This window comes from Panthera tigris, chromosome D2 (genome assembly GCF_018350195.1).
Source record: "Panthera tigris isolate Pti1 chromosome D2, P.tigris_Pti1_mat1.1, whole genome shotgun sequence".
NCBI lineage: Eukaryota > Metazoa > Chordata > Mammalia > Carnivora > Felidae > Panthera > Panthera tigris.
The window spans coordinates 75,208,911-75,230,182 of NC_056670.1; the positions used below are offsets into that span (position 1 = coordinate 75,208,911).

Sequence of the window (21,272 nt, forward strand, 5' to 3'; positions counted from 1 at the left end):
ACTCAACAAAGCTATCGTGTGTGCGCGCGGCGGGGGAGGGGAAGGGCGAGATGCGATTCCACTCTTCTGGCAAACTCAAAAGATAATGAGGAAGATCTGGATTTTCAGGATATATTGTTAAATGAGCAGAAAGAGTATAAAGGAATACATATACTGTGCCACCTTTTCCATAAGAACAAAGGGGGAATAAAATACACACGTTTCTACTTATTTTGGCCAAAACTACACGGAAGATAAAAGTGGAAAGGGAGGCTGGTTCCCTATGGAGGGTGAGGGGAACAGCGCAGGGCGATGACAGCCCTGCATTCTTTGTGTACAGCTGCAACTTTGGCAATAATGTCAATGTTTTCTAGACTTTAAAAATCAAAACAGTTAAGGATGGAAGAAAAACTCTGAAATGAAGCACAATGGAAGCAAAGGAACGCGACCACATAAAATGAATGATGAGCAAAAGAACCAAGGGGAAGGAAAGTACCCACCCCAGTAACTCTGGACATAACACTCTGACTACAAACCCCATTCTAAAACAAGAAGAAATGGAAACAAATCTTGAACTCAAGTTATGAGGTTTGTTGTTTGCAGTGCTATGGACTACCAATTCTGCAATGACCTTCCCTGTATTGTAGGATGTATGGAGAATAATGAGAGTCAAGCTTCTTTCTGTTAGAAAAGGAGTTACAAACATGCGAAGGGGGAAGGACGATCTACGTGCTGAACTGGAACCAGAAACAGTGTGAACTCATGGTTCTGATATACAGACTTGAAGATACACAGATCTATGTGTATGTAAACGTGCATTTATTTGTACGTATACAGTGGGAATATGTGTATATATATTTCCCAGCACTGTCCACTCAAAGGGCATAGAAGCAATACCAATCCTAGTACCAAGGAGCACACAAGCACTCAGATGTAGACTTTTAAATACAATTCCTCCCTAAAAGAAACTGGTGCTCCTTGGAAATATGGCTGATAGTGCAGCTGGAACATGGGGAGGACAAGATGAAGCTGAAACACTGTTAATGTGCCAGAAAAGAGATGTTCAAAATCGAAAAGGTCATGTCAGCAAGGACCCAAAGCCTGCTTACAATGACTCCCACTAGCTAAATGAGAAAATCTGAATCTCAAAATTATACCAGGCTAACGTCCATGCTGATATAAACAAATTACTGGAATAAACAAATGAGAGAGAAGGGAAATTGCTCTTCCAACAGAATGCCAATAAATAAATGTAGGAAGAATGACTGAAATAATAAAATCACCATCACAGTAATAACTGGTTCAAGAATCATCAATGGATATTAAAATAAGTGGATGTTATATGAGAAACCAGGTACTTATAGTCTCAACGTATCACCTTCCAAATTACTTGTTTATTACAAATTGAAAAACAGTAACTTTGTAGAACAAAAAGGCTGGCAAATGCCACCTTAACCAAGTAATCAAAATTAGTATCACCAGTAATAGGGCAACCAGACATCACATGTCTCCCGAGATGATGGCCTGAATCTAATCATGAGAAAACATCACACAAACCCAAACTGAGATATTCTACAAAATGACTAGCTTTTACTCTTCAAAAGTGTCAAGGCTCTGTGCATGTGAGGACACGGAAGACAGCCATTTGCAAACTAGGATATGAGCCCTCACTAGACACTGGATCTGGCAGCACCTTAGTCTTGGACTTCCCAGCCTCCAGAACTGTGAGCTATGAATTTCTGTTGTTAAAAAAAAAAAGGCATCGAGATCAGAAAAGACAAAAGTTGAGAACTATTCCAGGTTAGTGGAACATGTGACCCTACGGATACCGTACCAGGGAAAAGAAGAAAAACAAAACAACAACAACAAAAAACAAACGCCAGAAAGAACATGACTGAGATAGCTGGGGAAATTAAGTGTGGACTGTGGGTCAGTGTATTGTGCATCCATGGCAAAGTTCTTAATTCTGATAGTTATATTCTGAATGTGTATGAGAAAGTCTTTGTTGTTAGGAAATATGAACTCAAGTATTTAGGGTATAATGTAGGCAACTTACTCTCAAGTGTTTCAGAAAAATGTATGTATGCACACAAAAATGTGTACATGTAAGAGCACAAATGAATGACAGAGCAAATGAGGCACAAGTGTCAACTGGCAAATCTGGGCATAGGGAGAAATTTCTTTATAACTATCTTCCAACTTTTCTGCAAGTTTGAAATTATATCAAAATAAAGTTCCCCCAAAAAGAGCAAACAGACTCACCTTTCGTCATTATTCAGTGTACTTAGCACAGGATCCACAGACAGAATGCCATATAACTCAAGAACATCGTTTACTTTGAAACAATCCCAGTCTTCGTAGACCTAACAGGAGGAAACCACACAAAATCATGTTGTTAGCACTAACCAACACCAAAAAATCATAAAATACAGGAAAGGGACCTTAAGGCAACTCCTTTATTTCATCAATTGAAACCAAGAGAGGTAAAGTACTCGCCTGAAGTCATTCTCCTAGTTAGCAATTAACAATTAAAACACAGGACTCCTGACTCCCAGACCATGATCTGTTTTCAATATACCACACTGCTGTGAAGAAAAGGGCTTTCCCGAAGAATGATGGCCAACTAAACGAGAAACATGCATTATATAACTCAAAATCCATTAGGTATACCAAGGGAAGGGGGAAAAAAACAGAATGACTAACTTTGGACTTATTCACACACTAGGTACCATTAGGAGGATTAACACTAACTCAGGCCATGAGGTTTTTCACAATAAAACAAACTTTCAAAGTTGTCCGTCTTTAATGGACTTTAGTTAAACTGGCAAAGCCTCCTACTGGGGAGACCTAACTGAAGCATGGCAGGAAAGCTGTCCTAACTCTGGTCCCTGTGTTACATAACTGAAGTGCCACTGAAGTTAAGACCACAAAATATGAGAATGGAAATTCTCAAGATCATTTCTGAAACTTCAAAAAAACCAGGGTAAGCAAGACTGGAAAACAAACTACCAATAGATTTGCTGCCTTCTATTTTATTTTAAATTCAAATGAGAAATGGACTTTGGGGCGAGAATGTTGAAAATGAAGTCGTTATTAGGAAGATGGAAATGACTGAGGAAGGCAGTAGACATGAATTAAAAAACTGCTCCACTTCTGTGTTCGAATATTCTTCAATTCTTTCAGAATGCTGTGGTGGGCAGAACATGGCCTCCCAAAGAGGTCCACATCCTAATCCCTGAAATCTGTGAATGTGTTACCTTGCAAGCAAAAGGAATGTGTGTAAATTAAAGACCCTGCAATGAGGAGATTATCCTGGATTATCTGACTGGACCCAAATGTAATCATGAAGGCCCTTAAAACTGGAGGATCTCTCCTACCAACAGTCTGAGGGAGATGTGACTATGCAAAAATGGTTAGAGAGAGGCATGGCTGCTGGCTTAGAAGATGGAAGAAGGGGTCCCAAGCCAAGGAATGTGAGCACTTCTAGAAGCTAGAAAAACAGTCTTCCCGGAGCATCTATAAAGGAATGCAGCCCTAAGGACTGCATATTATTCTCAGTGAGATCCATGTTGGACTTCTGACCTAAAGCCTATAAAATGATACATTTTTGTTGTTATTAAAAGCTACTGAAGTTGTATTTGCTGCAGCAGCCACAGGAAACAAACACAATGCTAAGAGCACTCCATGTCGACTTCTGAGACACATAGCACATCTGTATCCACATGGGGTCTATAAAGGGTTTAGTACCTTCACAAGGCATGCAGGGCCCTTCTCCCCTGGCAGTGGAAAATTCAGGTCAAAAGGAGAAGAGAAGTTCAAGAAGTTCAGCTGTTGCCCAGTAGAAGCTTCAGTTTCTAAACGTTTTGGCTCTCCACACCACTGAAGACCACCAACACTGCCTAAATTCAAAGAACAACACTGCACTTAGTCATTTTTAAGGCTTCCCAGAGATAAAGAACATTCCAAAGAGCCTCTCAAGTTTGATATAAATGGTGCTGCTGAACTCACAAACTTCAAGTTGTTACGGTTCTTAAATAACATATGCTAACAAAACCTACTATCTGACCTAAAAGAACAAAGATTATTATGAAGATCTGCAAATTTTAATCATTTCTTCCCTACAATAAGATGGCAAAAAATTCCCATCAAATCTCAAGTATTTTAAAAGTTAACATTTAATAGTTACTTTGAAATCTTTAAGAAATACATGGTTTACAGACAACAAACCCACCTTGGTACAACTTTTTTCTACTTATTAAGCAGAATAAAACCATATAATAGCAATATATTCATTTACCACATATTTATTAGCATCCATTATGTACTAGGAATCAGACCAGTTGTTGGGGATACAAAGATGATTAAAAAGTACCCTCTTATCTCTGAAGCAGTCCCAGCCTAGGATTTATAACTAATTAGAATCAACAGATAGTCAGCCACACCATAAAGTATTGGTCAACAATAAAAAAATAAAAAGGAATAAATTACTGATACCTGCAACAACTTGGATGGATCTCAAGGAAATTCTGAATGAAAAAAGCCAATCCACAAAGTTTACGTAATGTTTGATTGCATTTATGTAACCTTTTTTTTTTTTTTTAGGGTTAATGCTAGGCTGGAATCTTTTTTTTTTTTTAAATTGAAGTATACCTGACTACATATGGTCATGCAGTAACAGAAGCATAAAGAATGAGTTAGTGTTTGCCAGGGGTTAGGAATCTGTGGGGAGGGGAGAGGCAGGAAAGGGGTGAGTATGCTCTACAAGGCAACTTGAGAGATGGCGGGCAAGGAACTGCTCTGGATCTTGACCGTGGTAGTGGGCCCATGAATCTATCTACACGTGACCAAACTGCCCAGAACTAAATACACACACACACACACACACACACACACACACACACACACACACAAATAATGCATATAAGAAATGTGAATATAAGGTCAATGGGTGGTATTAATGACCATTTCCTGGTTATGATATTTTATAGATGTTATCAGGGGAAACTGGGTCAAGGATATACAGGCTCTCTCTCTATTATTTCTTACAACTGCCGTGTGGTCTACACTTATCTCAAAGAAAGTTTAAAAATATATGTAGCTTGACAGATTACCCAGAAACCAACAAACAAGTTTTACATAAATAATACACTCAAATGCATTAAAAAAAAACCCTACAGTATGACATTCAAACAAAAGGCAAAAAACAGAAGAGAGCATCAACTGCTTAGACAATAAGGGAATTACTATGTCCTGGATTCTAAGGTTACTTATTGTTATGCTACACCATTAATTTATACTGTTTGGGGGGGTGGTGTGGAGAAAAAGAATAACCACATTTGTATAGATTTACTATTAAACATTCCAATTTTAAGAACATTAAAATCTGCCTTGGCTTTAAGGAAATACAGTAATATGAACTTACTAAGTAGGAAAACATATGGGTAAGTGAAATTCATTACTAATTCTTTGTTTACCATTCTCAGCCCAATCTTACAGAAGCCCACTGACGAGACAGACTTGTTTGACCTCCTCTCCCTTCAACTTGCCCTCTGATGAAGGTGCTCAAGCTCAATGACTGGACAGAAAAGGAGGAAAGACAAACTTCTCTACCTGCCACAATAAAGAATACTCCTAAAAACCGTGATCGGTGAGATCGAGAATGAACTATGCCAATCCTGAAATGGTCTCATCTCTTAGGGCACTGCCCCTTTTGTTCTCCCTGTGTTAACGAGAATTCACTGGGTTTTCAGCACATTTCGAGATAAACCACTACAAACATGTATAAATATAATTCTGCCTATCCCGAGGGCTTTCTGCTCTCAAGCTGAGGACTAAGTCATCTCATGTGCCACAATTTCAGGTTTTCTGCTGGTGTTCTCAATCTCACTAACTTAAAATACCACTATCTCAAAAGGAAAATAAGAAAGGATGCTTTCAGATATGAAAAAAACATTTTCAGGATAAAGTACTATGCTTCCGTATTACTTATGAGCAGAGATAAAAACCAGTATGAAGAATGAGCAAAGGCCTTTCTTGACTAACCACCTGAAGACCCTTACAAACTAATAGGCGAGCAGACACTTTTCACTAAGTGATGCCTAACTGCTTAGTTATGAAACAGTCTGACCAAAAGTACTGCAGAATCTCTCAAAACCATCTATAATTGCGATAAACTTGAAAGTGAGGTTGTCCCATCACTGCCAGCTCCTAAATCTAGAGCTGCATCACACGACAATTCACTCTGAAACCGAATCTGAGAGAGAAGTCTACAGAAAGCCCGCTGGCACACAATACCTGCTTGCCTGGCACCCGCATGCTGGTCTTTCTGTTTGCTGGGCTGTAGGTCCATATCTTCATCATCTTCATAACTCCTCTTGTGACGACTGGGGGTGTAGGACGTTGAAGGACTGACTCGAGCTTGGTTTGCATTAACATAGGCGTTAAATAAGTTAAGAAAAGTCCACCATGAAATGAGGAATATCCTAACGTATGCTAATTACAGGACCAATAAAAGATTACTAGTTGGCAATTTGGTTAAAATTAAAACGTTCTTTTAAAAGAAGACTAGACTTCCAGTTTTGATTATGAAGGTAGCAACTTAACCTCATGCCCCCAACCCCTGCTATAAAGAAGTGTAAAACTAGGCAAAAGACACAAGGCAACGATTTCTAGTCACTGTAAGGGAGCATAAGGTTATAATCCTTGAATAAGAAAACATAGCGGATAAACTCCACATTCTTCCCAGCTTTCTCTTGGAACACTGCCCAAATTGCAACAAAGAGAAGTAAAGGCCCTGCCCTTGCTAAGTAGAGCCTGCTTTGGATTCTGTCTGCTTCTCTCTCTGCCCCTCCACCCCTCACGCTCTGTCTCTCTCAAAAATAAACATTAAAAAAAAATTTAAAAATCACTAAAAACAGGGTGCCTGGATGGCTCAGTCTTAAGGTTAAGGTTAAGCGTCTGACTTCGGCTCAAGTCATGATCTCGCGGTTTGTGAGTTCGAGCCCCGCGTTGGGCTGTGCTGACAGCTCAGAGCCTGGAGCCTGCTTCGGATTCTGTATCTCTCCATCTCTCGGCCCCTCCCCTGCTCATGCTCTGTGTGTCTCTCTCAATAATAAATAAATGTTAAAAAAAATTTTTTTTAAAAATCACTAATAATAAACACAGAGATGACTCAGATATTAGAATTCACAGACAAGGACACTAAAGGGCAATTATAAAATTCACAATTTTAAAAGCAAAGATGAGATGAGTCAAAGATGAGGAATGTTAGCAGAGAAATGGAAACAAAAAAAAAAAAAAGAAAAATGAAGAAGTGAAAAATAAGATACCTGAAATAAAAATAAAAACAAAAACAAAAGTCTCCCAGAAGCCCAGTCACCAGGAGGACAGTAACAAAGAATCTAATGACCATGTGCGTGGATCCTCAGAAAATGACACAATGATGAGAGACTGGACAGACAAACATTGGGAGAAATAAAGGCCGAAACCTGAAAAGTACCAGTCCACAGATCCAAAATCTCAAAAATACCCAAGCAAGATAAATACAAAAATACACACATCACAGTCAAACTGCTGAAAACCACAAAGAGAGAACATTAGAAGCAGCCAGAGGAAAATCAGAGACATTACACACAGGAATACAGTAAGATGATGGCTATCCTTGCATCAAAAAAGCAATGGAGGCCAGAAGACAGTGGACAATACCACCAGAGCACTGGGGAGGGAAAACAGCTATCAAGAATTCTATATCCAGCGAAAACATCTTTCAAAAATATAGGTGAAATAAAGACATTTTCAGTTGAACCAAAGCTGAGAAAATTCATTCATCACCAACAGATGTGTACTTTAAAAAAAAAAAAAAGCTTAGGAAAATGACTCTATATAAAAGCAAAAAGAACAGGGGTATCTGGGTGGCTTAGTCAGTTAAGCCTGTTTGGGATTCTCTCTGTCCCTCCCTTGCTCAAGCTCTCTTAAAATAAATAAACTTAGGGGCGCCTGGGTGGCTTAGTTGGACTTCGGCTCAGGTCATGATCTCGCGGTCCGTGAGTTCGAGCCCCGCGTCAGGCTCCGTGCTGACAGCTCAGAGCCTGGAGCCTGTTTCAGATTCTGTGTCTCCCTCTCTCTGACCCTCCCCTGTTCATGCTCTGCCTCTCCCTGTCTCAAAAGTAAAAAATAAAATGTAAAAAACAAAAAACAAAAAACAAAACAAAAAAAACTTAAAAAAGAACAAAGGGAGCTAGAAATGATACATACACACAAAAATACATAAAAGACATTTTTCTCATTAAAAAAAAATTTTAACATTTATTCAATTTTGACAGACAGAGAGTGCGTGAGCAGGGAAGGGGCAGACAGAGGGGGAGACACAGGATCCAAAGCAGGCTCCAGGCTCTGAGCTGTAGAGCTCGACACGAGTTCGAATTCATGAACTGTGAGATCATGACCTGAGCTGAAGTCAGATGCTCAACCGACAGAGCCACCCAGGCGCCCCATCCTCATTTCTTAATTTACAAAGAAGCCAAATGTTTAAAGCAAACACGGTAATATATTGGGGGCTCTACAATTTAAGTACAAATCAAGTGTTATGGCAGCAGCACTAAGTATGAAGTGGATGAATGCAAGTACACTACTGTAAAGATCAAGGAACAAAGAAGAAACCACAAGGGAAATTAGAAAATGTCTGAGTTGAATGATAGTGAAAACAACAAATCAAAATCTGTGGAATGCAATTAAAGCAGTGATTATAGAGAAATGTATAGCCTTAAATGTTAATATTAGAAATAAAAGATTTGAAATTAATGATCTGAGCATCCACTTTGAGAAGTGAGAGAAAAATTAAAACCAAACTATCATAAAAGGAAACAAGAACAGAAGTCAATGAGATAGAAAACAGAAAATTAAACAAACCACTGACACTGACCAAGAATAAAAGAAAAATTAATTAGTATTACTAGAAATGAAAAGAGATCATTGCTAGATATGCCCCAGACATTAAAAGGAAAACTAGGAAATATTATGAAAAGCTTTGATACTGACATAAGTACAACTAGATTAAAAGATTTTGAAACAATTCTTTGAAAGATACAACTTATTACAACTGACACAGAAAAAAACTGTTAAACTTAATTGAAAATCTTCTCACAAAGAAAACACCAGGCTCCAAACTGGAAACATCCTAAAACCTCATCAAGCAGAAAAAATATAAACAAATACCATCAGTGATAAAAAAAGAAGGAGCTACTAACATACAGAGATGAATCTCAAATATGTTATGCAAAACAAAAATCAGACACACAGACTCTCTCTTGCTTCCATTTCAGGACACCCAAGAATAGGTAAAATGAAGCTATAGTGAAAGAAATCAGGACAGTGGTTCCAACAGGAGACAGGTGCCTGGAAAAGACACAAGGGAACTTGCTGGCACAAGTTCTTTACTTTGACGGGTGTAAATTGAATGGGTGTGCATTTGTCCAAATCACTGCAGTGTACCTTTAAAATCTACGCATCTCAGGGTATGTGAACTATGCCTAAAAAAATTACTAACTAAAAAAATTATACAATTTAAAAAATAAAAAAGACACCAAGATGTTTCCACATCTCTCAAAATAGCCAACATGTTGCCTTCCCTTAAGAAATTCAGCATTAGCTCTAATTTGAAACTATGTTTTTACTTAATTATGGTACTTTTCAAGTACCTTTAATTTAGCCACCTCAATCTTTTTAACAGTATTTCTTTTAAGTTTTTTCTATTTGAGTGTGTGTGTGAGCAGTAGTGGGGCAGAGAGAGAGAGCGAGAATATACTAAGCAGGCTCTGCACTGCGAGCACCAGAGCCTGGACTTGGGGTTCAAACTCATGAACTGTGAGATCAAGCCCTGAACTGAATGAAATCAAGAGTCAGACACTTAACTGACTAAGCCACTCAGGTGCCCCAACAGTATTTCACTATAGGAATATACCATACTTTTATGATTTCTCCACAATGAATAGTTGGGTTGTTTTATAAGCTTTCTTATTTAGGACAAATGAAAAACACCTCATTAAAATAAAGCCAACCTCTGTAAATGAAGAACAATTTTTTCCCGGCTAACTTGATTGGCATAAAAAGATGAAGTTTCTAAAAACTCAAAATTTAATTGTTTTTTATTTTATTTTTAAATGTATTTATTTTGAGAGAAAGAGTGGGTGTGTGTGAACAAGGTGGGGGGGAGGGAGGGAGAAAGGGAGAGAGAGGGAGGGGAGAGGAGGGGAGGGGAGGGGGAGAAGAGAGAGGGAGAGGAAGGGGGGGAGGGGGGAGGGGGAGGGGGGAGGGGGAGGGGGGGGAGAGAGGGAGAGAGAGAGAGAGAGAGAGAGAGAGAGAGAGAATGAATGAATGAATGAATGAATGAATATGAATGAATATATCCCAAGCAGGCTCCACACTGTCAGTGCAGAGGTGGATTCGTGGCTTGAACTCACACACTATGGGATCATGACCTGAGTGGAAATCAAGAGGTGGACACTTAACCAACTGAGCTGCCCAGGTACCCCTAATCGTGGTCTTTTCAATTAATAATCAGGAACCATTCAATATGGAAGAAACTTCAGATAAAGGATATTTCTTTTACCCACGTAGATTCCCCAGGCACTGGAACACAATAGAAAGTTTGTCTTTCCAATGTGGTAGTTCGTGGAGAGTTTAAATCAACTTCTTGTTGAGGCTGTGATGTACACAAAAAATATATTTAAAATTTTACTAAGAAAAACAAAAACAAAAATTTTAATTAGCAAATCACTTTTTTCATGCTATTTATAAAATCATTGTAAATATTACACATTAAGAACTAAAAAACAAATACCAAATCCAAACTGTCATTTTTTAAAAAGGAAAATGGACATAAAATCATTTCACATGCAATGATGAATATACTAGCTTCCCTCAAATCCGTAATACACAGCACCCTGTTACAAAATTAAATCCTTTTTAATAAACAGGATACACGGTACTTCCATTGTCTCTTTCATAGAAAATGATCAGAATCAGCCTACAAAACAGGAACTTAATGAAATATTCATTAGGAGGTAACTGATATGAGATCGGAGTCAGATATTATTCCCTAAAAGAGGCATGTTCTCTATTTCAAATACACTTAGAAAATCCTAAGAGGTAAGAAAGAACCCAGGATGTAATATTAAAATGTTACTTTAATAAGTACATACTAATTTTATAGTACAAAAAAATTCTTAGAAGTAAAAAAATATATATATTCCATTTTTTAAGGTAAAAAACAAGGGCCCAAGGACCCACAAACCCAAGAGACATCAAGTGTGAGCCTTAGCCAATATGTACAACCTGGGCTTTCAGCATGTTGCTTTCTTTCCAGGCCCCAAGTTTTCCTAGTTTGGTGCTTTTACTTATGACCTTTAGCAAAACAATAGAAACTATTTGCCTTCGGAAGTGTCACACGTGGACAGACACATCATCTGTTTTATTTTCCTATTTCCAGATGCTGAGATTTGGTAATCTATGGTGATATTGCATTTTGTGTACTGGACAAAACTGTGTATTTATTAATACATTAGGCTAATATGCCTCAGGATTCCTCAAAAAAGGGAGGCAGCAAGCATTTATAAAGTTAACTCATTCGATTTGGCACCACGTTTTACTCCCACATTTTACTTTGTAGAAACACTGTAAAAGAAAAAGGACGTCGGGAGACCTGGTTCATCATGTGTTAAGATGAACAAATCCATCTTTCATGGGTCGCCCTAAATAACTGTAGGAAGATACATTTTTGTTGAATGTAATCTTCACGGCAACCTTCCAAATTAGGGCTGTTCTGTTCAGACTGGCCCCTGAACTAGAACACTTTATTCAGCCAGGCACAGCTTCTACTGTGAATTAACGGCTGGTATGAGGGTTATAAATCAATCTCTTAAGGTTCGGGTAAGCAGGAGTCAGACTCCCAAAATATAAAAAGCCCTACATAATGTGATTAAATTAAGATTCTGGATCAGCAAACCAGAGAACTAGACCCTAGAATAGAGGTAACACCTTTCTACGTAAGCACCTGCCTGATCAATCCCCACCTATGATACCTGTTTTTTTCCCCAACAATTACCATCAATTTCAATAGAACCACATGAAAAACACATAAAAAGTAAAACGTGGGAGATATTCTTGCTTTTATCAGAAAAGCAATTTTTAAAAAACTGCAGATATACTGTAGGTCCTCTCTATAACTGCTTTCCTAGTAAGTTTCTACCTCAAGACAATCTCTTTCCCAAACATAATCCTGCCTGGTGTTCTCTGCCTTCTTGCCTTTCCCATGATATGTAAGAGAGCTTCCATTACTTCTTTTTATCAAAGAAAGCTTAAGTTTATTAAAAACATTTTTCCTCCTACAAAAAGGTGACAGGATTTAATGAAATTTAATTAAGCAAGTGTTAAGTCCTAAATTAAGCTTCCACTGTTATTTTAAAATAACTTATCATAACCTGTAATTTTTTAACCAAGTATAGAGATATTAGGAAAAGGAATTAGTTTTGTTATTTATAGTACTCGACCTTCTAAGAGATTTTTAGAAGATCAAAAATATATCCACATCAGAGAAACTCAAATAAAAGGTAAATAAAACATTCATGTGACTTCTTAGAACTTACTTACACACAAGATAAATACCTTTAAGATCAACCAAAGGAAATAAATTTGCTGCTTAAGAAAAAATTCATATTGGGCCACCTGGGTGGCTCAGTCGGTTTGAGCGTTTGACTCTTAATTTTGGCTCAGGTTACGATCTCATGGTTTGTGAGTCCCACATCGGGCTCTCCACTGTCTGCACAGAGCCTGCTTTGGATCCTCTGTCCACCCCCCTCTCTCTGCCCCACACCCTCTTGTGTTCTCTCTCTCTCTCTCAAAAATAAACATTTAAGAAAAAAAATTCTTACTAAAAATGTTTTATACATCTTAAGGATACATACCCCACACTCTGCTACATCTCTGTATTTTCCAAAATGAAGGACCTATGATCCAAAACAAAGAATAACAGTATCATATCAGTATATCTGAATCAAAACCACCAGAAACAACAAGGATAAGATTAATACCACTAATTACAAACAGAAAGTTTCATGAAAAAAAGCAATACATACACGTGCTTTTGTGTTTCGGTTAACCGTTTCGTAAACTCCCATGTAAAACTCCGGGTCAAACATATCCTGAATCATGCAGCGAAACTTCACAAAACTGTTAGGTTTCAAGTAATGAAGGGGAACTTCATTCAATGATGGCACCTTAAAGGAAAATAAGTCAATACTCCTATCTGTAAAACATTAAGCACATATACAGAAACTATATATCCAGACCCAAACTGCAACACACACACACACACACACACACACACACACCCCAAACCCCATGAGGAAGCCAATGATCTCAACAGTTAACATAAGTGCTGGGCATAAAAGTACTGAGTTCTTCCTAGTTTGTATAATGACATTGGACTCTAATGTAAACTTCACAAGTAGCAGAAAGGCATTTGCCTTACTGAGCTCTTCTCTTAAAACGAGTACATCCCAGGGACACCTGAGTAGCTCAGTTGGTTAAGCACCTGACTTCGACTCAGGTCATGATCTTGCAGTTCGTGAGTTAGAGCCCACATCAGGTTCTGTGCTGACAGCTCAGAGCCTGGAGCCTGCTTCGGATTCTGTGTCTCCCTCTCTCTCTGCCCCTCCCCTGCTTGTACTCTGTCTCTCATCTCTCTTGAAAATAAATAAACATTAAAAACAACCTAGTACATGCCAATTCTTTTTAAATGAAAGCAATAAAACAAAGATAATAGAGACTCACACCTTTTTTTTTTTTTTTTTTTGGTCTTAGAGAGTAGTAATATGGTCAGTTACTGCCATCTAGAGGCACCAACATAGAAGCACCGAATTGCTCGACGTTTCAGTTGAAAGAGGGCAAAATCTTTTAATACATATACACTTAATGCAGAAGACAGGGCACATTAATGTATACATATAGTATATATATAATGTGTATATATAGTTTAAAATTTTACGTGGATTACCACTCTACAGAGAGAACCTGGAAGTCAGCCCAACCCAGCAGCAATAAACCTACCCATTTCGGAGCGTTATTTTCCTTCAGCTTTTCCTTAAAATATTCAATTACTTTCTTCTCCCAGTCAGGATTAACTCCATTTTGGGCTGAAAAAAAAAGAAGGCACTTTTCACAGCTACATGTACAATATTACAATACGTAACAACAGACTCTGGTCAGGTGTGGCACTTCGCGTTCAGGTGCAGCCCTGCACTGGGCACCCGGGGGGGGGGGGGCTGCCCTCCAGGGGGTTGGGTATCACAAGGAAGGGCATGGTGACCTCGTGCAGGCTCTCAGGAGCCAACACCCTAGCCGAGAACACCACAGAACCAGGCCTAAAGCTATGCAAAGCAGCATATGAACCATCATTTGTAAAGCACAATGTTCTTTGAAAACATTTTTATACAGATTTTTTCCCCTTACAGCTATCCTGAAATAAAAAGAGGATGTTCTTTTAAAAAAAAAATTAATTTGGGAGTAATCTCAAAACTTTCCAAAAAATCACATGAACAGTACAAAGAATACCTCTGTCTTTGCTCCATTTATCTGCTCTCATAGTTTTCTGACCCAATTTAGATTAAATTACACACATCCATACGCTTTTGCCTTTAGATTATTTCAATATGCATTTCCTAAGAATAGAGAGATTATTTTACATAACTAGCAGTACTGTTACCAATCTCAGGAAATTCAAAACTAATGCTTTTTACACCTAACTCACCATCCATATTCCAATACTATCCTTTATTGCACTTTTTCCTCTTCGGTACATGAGCCAGTCTAGGATCACATACTGACCGCTTTTAGCTATCATGTCTCTTTAATCTTCAATCTGGAACAGTTCCTCAATCTTTATTTTTTATGACATTCATATTTAAGAAGAATACAAACCCTAGATAAAAACATAGAATGCTTCTCACTTTGGGTTTGTCTAATGTTCTCTTATGATTAGATTGCAGGTGTGCACTATCAGACTATTCCCTAAGCAATGCTGTGTCCTTGTAATGGTATCATCTAGAGACAAATGTCCACCTTCCCCTCACTGATGATGTTCACCTTAACCACCCAGTCAAAAGGGTAGCCAATCTCTCCACAGTACAGTTACTTTTTTCCCCTCTGCAACTGTTAAGTAATCTGCAGGAGGCACTTCAAGAGCATGCAAATAATTATTACAAATCTTGCCCCACCCCCAGATTTAGCATCCATTGACAACTCTTACAATGATGACTGTAAAATGAAGAGAAAGGTGTTTCTAATGTCATGTTAAAGAGAAGAGGGGTGCCTGGGTGGTTCAGTTGGTTGAGCGGCTGACTTCAGCTCAGGTTATGATCTCACAGTTTGTGAGTTCGAGCCCCGCGTCAGACTCCGTGCTGACAGCTCGGGGCCTGGAGCCAGCTTCTGATTCTGCGTCTCCCCCTCTCTCTCTCTGCCCCTCCACCGCTCACTCTCTGTCTCTCTCTCACAAAAATAAATAAACATTAAAAAAAAATGTTTTTTAAAGAGAAGAAAAGCGGGGTACCTGGCTGGCTCAGTTAGTGGAGCAACTCCTGATCTCGGGGTTGTAAATTTGAACCCCACGTTGCACGTAGAGATTACCTAAAAATAAAATCTTAGGGGTGTCTGGGAGGCTCAGTCAGTTAAGCGTCTGACTTTGGCTCAGGTCATGGTCTCGCGGTTCACTGAGTTCAAGCCCCACTGACAGCTCAAGCCCTGGAGCCTGCTTCACATTCTGTGTCTAACCCCTCTCTCTAACCCCTCCCCCACTTGCACTCTCTCACTCTCTCCAAAATAAATAAACATTAAAAATAAAAATAAAATAAAATCTTAAAAAAAAAAAAGAAAAGAAAACCAAGGCTTTGAAAAAAATTACAGCATTTGGCCAAGACCAAAGTGAATTATTGACAGAATTAGGAATTATCTGCTCGGGGAGAACCAGCAAACCACATAGCTAGCCAATACTTCCACCATTTATATTCATCACACAGGTGCTATGGTGCCGTGAAGTAAAGGAAGGAACTATTTGTGACGAGCTGATTCTGTTAGAAATATTCATAAAATTCCACTAACACCATGCTTAGCAGGGCTTCCAAACACTTTCATTTAATTGAGCCAAGTCTAATTCTGAAAAAAGGAGGGAGGAATAAACTCCTGAGGTGATGCAGATGTGCAACGAGGGTTAAATCCACCGGGAAACTGGTCCTCAGCGCGGGCCCTGACCACCATCATTAGAATCACCTGAGTAGTTGTTAAAGATCCAAAATTTCCAGCCCATTCCAGACCTACTGAATCAGAAATTCTGGAGCTGAGGCCTAGCAATCTGCGTTTTAAAATGCCTAAATGGCTTTGCGGCACCCGTCCCTTCCCGCTGGCCGTCCCCTCTGGGAGCGGCCACGGCCCGCGGCCGGAACGGCAGGACCCCGAAGTCCCACTTCCACGAGGACCACAGTGGCGCGTGCCCTGTGGTTCAACCAGCCATCTTGGAAGATCCACAGACCAAAGGCCTGGTGCCTCACCCGCACCCTGCGCCTGCCCACCGCTGCGTCACACCCAAGTGCGAGCGGGCAGGGCCTTCAGCTCAGAAGAGTCTCGAGAGGCTCGTCCACAAGGAGGCGGCCTGAACCAGTGATCTCGGTGGAATCCAAGAGGGCAGAACCAGTCTGCAGAGTCCTGCAGGCCGGCGTGCCGTGGTGGCAGCACCGCTCCCAGCCCATCCTCCTTCCCGGACGCCCTCGGTCCCGAACTTCAGCTCAGGTTATGATCTCCCAGTTTGTGAGTTGGAGCCCTGTATCCGGCTCCGTGCTGACAGCTCGGGGCCCGGAGCCAGCTTCCGGTTCTGTGTCTCCCTCTCTCTCCCTCTCTCTCTCTCTCTCTCTCTCTCTCTCTCTCTGCCCCTCTCCGGGAGGGCTCTCCGGAAGACCTCAAATCGGTCAAACCCAGCTGACAGGACCGGTCATGCCCATACAGAATGTCTGCAAGGAGGAAGTCAGAGTCACAACAGAGGAGGAGGAGAACTGCAGCCAGTGTTTACACGGCCGGTGCCAACGCTGGACTCTGATGCCCCGGCAGAAAGGGCCAAGGAGGCCATGGAACGAGATGTCGAGAAGACAAAAATAAAGTGCTGTTGGTAAATCGCGATAAAAAAAAAAAAAAATACACAAATAAAATGCCCTCTAAGTGAATGTGATGCATACTAAAGAGAGCTGCTGTTGTACCAGGAGTGCCGATAAAGGATTACCAAAATGGACAATAAATAAGAATGGGCATTTTTGCTTTCAGTGAAAATGGATGTTTAAAGAAAAGGCTGATACACAGCCATGACAGCCACAGCAACGTTGCTATTCTGACTGCATCTGAGTAAGAAACATGACATGCTGGGGGGTGAGGGGAGGAGGGCAGCTCGTCAGTGGAGCATGCAACTCATGACCTTACAGCGGTTGAGTTCAAACCCCACATTGGGTGTGGAGTTTACTTTTAAAAAAATAAATAAAAAAGAAAGTTATACAAACAAGACCATGCCACCTAACAGATGATGAAGCCAGATACATATGCACGGCACATTATTTTCCCCTTATCTCTCTGACATTCTTAGTGGTGTCTTTTGAGAAGTCCAATTTGCCAAGTTTTTTTTCTTTCATAGTAACTGACCCTCAACGTCATGAAGATATTCTACATTTTTTATTTTCCATACTTAGGTCTGTAAACCCACATCAAATTAATGTTTTTGTTTATATTGTGACATAGGGGTTGAGGCTCGTTTTCGCCCCAAAAAGATATCCACTTGTTCCAACATTAATTAAAAGGCTTTCTTTTTAGCACTGAATTGCTTTGGCACTTGTATCAAAAATCAACTCACTGTACTTATGTTAGTTTATTTCCACACTCTGCTATGTTACACTGATCTATTTATCTTTATGCTGTCTTAATACTATATTCATTACTGTCTTAACCATTATGGCTCGGTCTTAAGTGTTAAAAATCAAATAGTTAAGTTCTTCAAATTTGTCTTGATTATTGTCATCCTTAACATGTCTATGTAATTGTGAGGACCAGCTCATGGACTTCTGTGTCAGGTCTGCTGAAATTTTGATTAGGGTTGTGTTGAACTTACAGATAATTTGAGGAGAACTGACATCTTAACAGAGTCTTCCAATCCATGAATTCGCCCAGGGGAGACAGAATAAGGGAGCCTACGCGTGGATTCCTCCAGACTTCACCTGTGTCTTTTTCCCTTATGATCCAGCTGTGTATCTTTACTATCCTGCTGTAATAACTCTTGGCCTTGAATAAAACTATACACGGAGTCACATTAAGTCCTTCTAGTGAGTCTCTCAAGATAGACGTGGTCTTGGGAACCCTAACACAGGAGTATATCAATAGTTCATTTCTATTGATTGCTGAATAGTATTCCACAGTATAGCTGAATGACAATTTGTTTCTCCATTTACCACTGAAGGACATTTAGATTGTCTCCAAGTTTAACAACTATGAACAAAACAACTAAACATTTGCGTAGAGGTTTTTGTGTACACGTAGGCTTTCATTTCTCTAAGTAAAAACCTGGGAATGGGACAGTTGGGTATATGGTAAATGTACAGTTAAGATTCCACCTCTTTTCCAGAGTGGCTGTACCATTTTGTATTCTTACCAGCAATGTATAAAAGATCAAGTTCTTTGTATCCTTGCCAGCATTTGGTACTGTCACTATGTTTTCCAATTTTAGCTGTTCTAATAGGTGTGTAACATCTCATCTTGGTTCAGATTTGCATTTCCCTAGTGGCTAATGATGCTGAATTGGTGAGGCATCTATTTAATCTTTGGCCCTTTTTAAAACTGGGTTAATTACCATTGTGCTTTCTTTATACATTCTGGATACAAATCTCATCTATGGTTTTCACATATATTCTAGTTAATAGCTTATCTTTCCATTCTAATAGTATTTTTTTGCAGAAGTTTTTAGTTTTGATGGTTATCAAATTTTTGTTTCATGCATTGTGTCTTTGGTGTATGTCTAAGATCTTACTGCCAAACCCTGGGTCACAAAGATCTTCTACTTACATCTAGAAGTTTTATATTTTTACAGTCTTAAATTTTATACTTAAAACTGTGACACATTTTAATTTTTGTATAAAGTATGAGATTTAAAGGTTTTAAAATTCATATTCTTGCAAACAATGTCTCACTGTTCCCACATTTATGTTGAAAATATCCTTTTCCATGAATTATCTTTGTACTCTGTCAAACAATGAGAGCAACAAGAATGAACCTTACAAACATTATGCTAGGTGAAATAACCTAGACACAAAAGGACAAATATTGTAGGATTCCACTCACATGAGGTACCAAGAATAGGCAAAATCACAGAAACAAAAATTAGAACAGAGGCTTTTGTAGGGGAGACACATGAAAGAGGGAGAGAGCTGATAGTTATTTTACCTTGGGGGGGAGTATGAATATGTGGAGTGGTAGGCAGAATAATGCCTCCCCCCGCCCCAAGATGGCCACATCCTAATCCCCAGAAACTGAATATATTACACGACAAAGGGGAATTTAGGTAGAAGATAGAATTGAGGTTGATCATCAGCTGACCTTAAAGCAGAGAGATTATCCATGTGCGTCCAATATAATCACAAGGGTCCTTAACATGGAAGAGGGAGACAGAAGTCTTCAGAGCGAGGAGAAAAGAACTCGAAAGGAGCCATGAGCCAAGAAATGTTGGCAGACTCCAGAAGCTGGAAAACAATAAGGAAATAGATTTTCCCCTAGAGCCTCCAGAAAGGAATGCTGTCCTGTTGACAACTTGATTTTACCCAGTAAGACTCCCATCATTCTGGCCTCCAGAACTGTAAGATAATAAGTTTATACTGTTTTAAGCCCTTAGTTTGTGGTGATTTGTCACAGTAAAAATAGGAAATACAGTTCTTTGAAGAACTGCTCCATTAAGTTGTCGAATTGATGTCCTTAGAGTTATCTTGTATCCTTTCCATGTCCATACAGTCTGTAGTGGTAGCTCTTCTTTCATTCCTGGTACTAATTTATGTCTTTTTTTTTTTTTTTTTTCCCCTTTGCTAGTCTGGCTATGGGCTTCTGTATTTTACTGATCTTTTTTAAAAAATAAAACAAACAGCTTTGGGTTTCATTGATTTTCTCTTTTTTCTTATTTTCAATTTCATTCATCTCTGCCTTACCTTTATTAGTTCCTTTCTTCTATTTGACTTGGGTTTATTTTGCTCTTCTAGTTTTAAGACAGAAGCTTAAATTATTGATTTGAGATCTTCTCTTCTGATAAATGCACTTAATGCCTCTTAGCACATCTTTGGCTGTATCCCACGAATTTTGATATGCTGTGTTTTCATTTTCATTTAGTTCAAAATATTTTAAAATTCCCCTAGAGACTTTTTGATCCATGGATTATTTAGAAATATTATTTCCACAACTTTGAATTTTCTTGTCATCTGTTACTGATTTTTAATCTGACTTCATTATGGTTGGAGAACATAGTTGATGATTTCAACTCTTTAAGATTTGTTAATATTTGTTTATAATCCAGAATGTGGCTTATCTTGGTGAATGTTCTATGCGCACTCAGAAAAAATGTATGTTCTGATGTTGGTGGAGCATTCTACAAATGTCAATTAGATTTATTTGGTTGATGGTGTTTTGCAGTGTTTCCAAATCCTTGCTTTTTTTTTTAAAGTTATTTTTGAGAAAGAGAGAGCACGCGCATGTGCACACACAAGCAGGGGAGGGGCAGAGAGGGGGACAGAGGATCCAAAATGGGCTCTATACTGACAGCAGCGAGTCCAACGTAGGGCTCAAACTCACAAACCAGGAGATCATAACCTGAGCTAAAGTTGGATGCTTAACTGAGCCACCCAGGTGCCCCAATCCTTGCTTATCTTCTATTCGCTTGTTCTGTAGAGTACTAAAAGAGAAGTGGTAAAATCTCCAATTATAATTATATAATTACAAATTTCTCTATTTCTCCTTCCAGTTCCAGGAGTTTTTACTTCCTGTATTCTGAAGCTATGCTGTTAGGTGCATTTACATGTAGGGCCTCTTAGTGAACTGTTTTATCATTGTGATGAATCTCTTGTTCTCTTCTCACACAATATTTCTTAAAAATATTTTTAAATTTAAAATGAAGAATCCGCTAAAGAGGAAGACCTAAGGTCTAAGAAACAACAGAATTAACTCATGAATGCACTGGGGGG

The 21,272-nt window shown here is 39.1% G+C and overlaps 1 protein-coding gene across 3 annotated transcripts in view; it reads right to left on the bottom strand.

Annotated features, from left to right (window-relative positions):
• Window positions 1-21,272, bottom strand: part of LOC102963378 (minichromosome maintenance complex binding protein) — a 47,441-nt gene that overhangs the window by 13,672 nt on the left and 12,497 nt on the right. For 2 of the 3 annotated variants that reach the window (XM_042959924.1, XM_042959923.1), the window contains exons 2-8: window positions 14,083-14,168; window positions 13,110-13,250; window positions 12,939-12,980; window positions 10,577-10,678; window positions 6,274-6,418; window positions 3,727-3,878; window positions 2,242-2,342 (exon numbers count right to left, since the gene is read on the bottom strand). In XM_042959924.1, the coding sequence (XP_042815858.1) occupies window positions 2,242-2,342; window positions 3,727-3,878; window positions 6,274-6,418; window positions 10,577-10,678; window positions 12,939-12,980; window positions 13,110-13,250; window positions 14,083-14,168 (769 nt within the window). Of the gene's footprint in view, window positions 1-2,241; window positions 2,343-3,726; window positions 3,879-6,273; window positions 6,419-10,576; window positions 10,679-12,938; window positions 12,981-13,109; window positions 13,251-14,082; window positions 14,169-19,647; window positions 20,789-21,272 lie in introns of those variants that run through there. The other variant, XM_042959925.1, reaches the window with a different exon arrangement.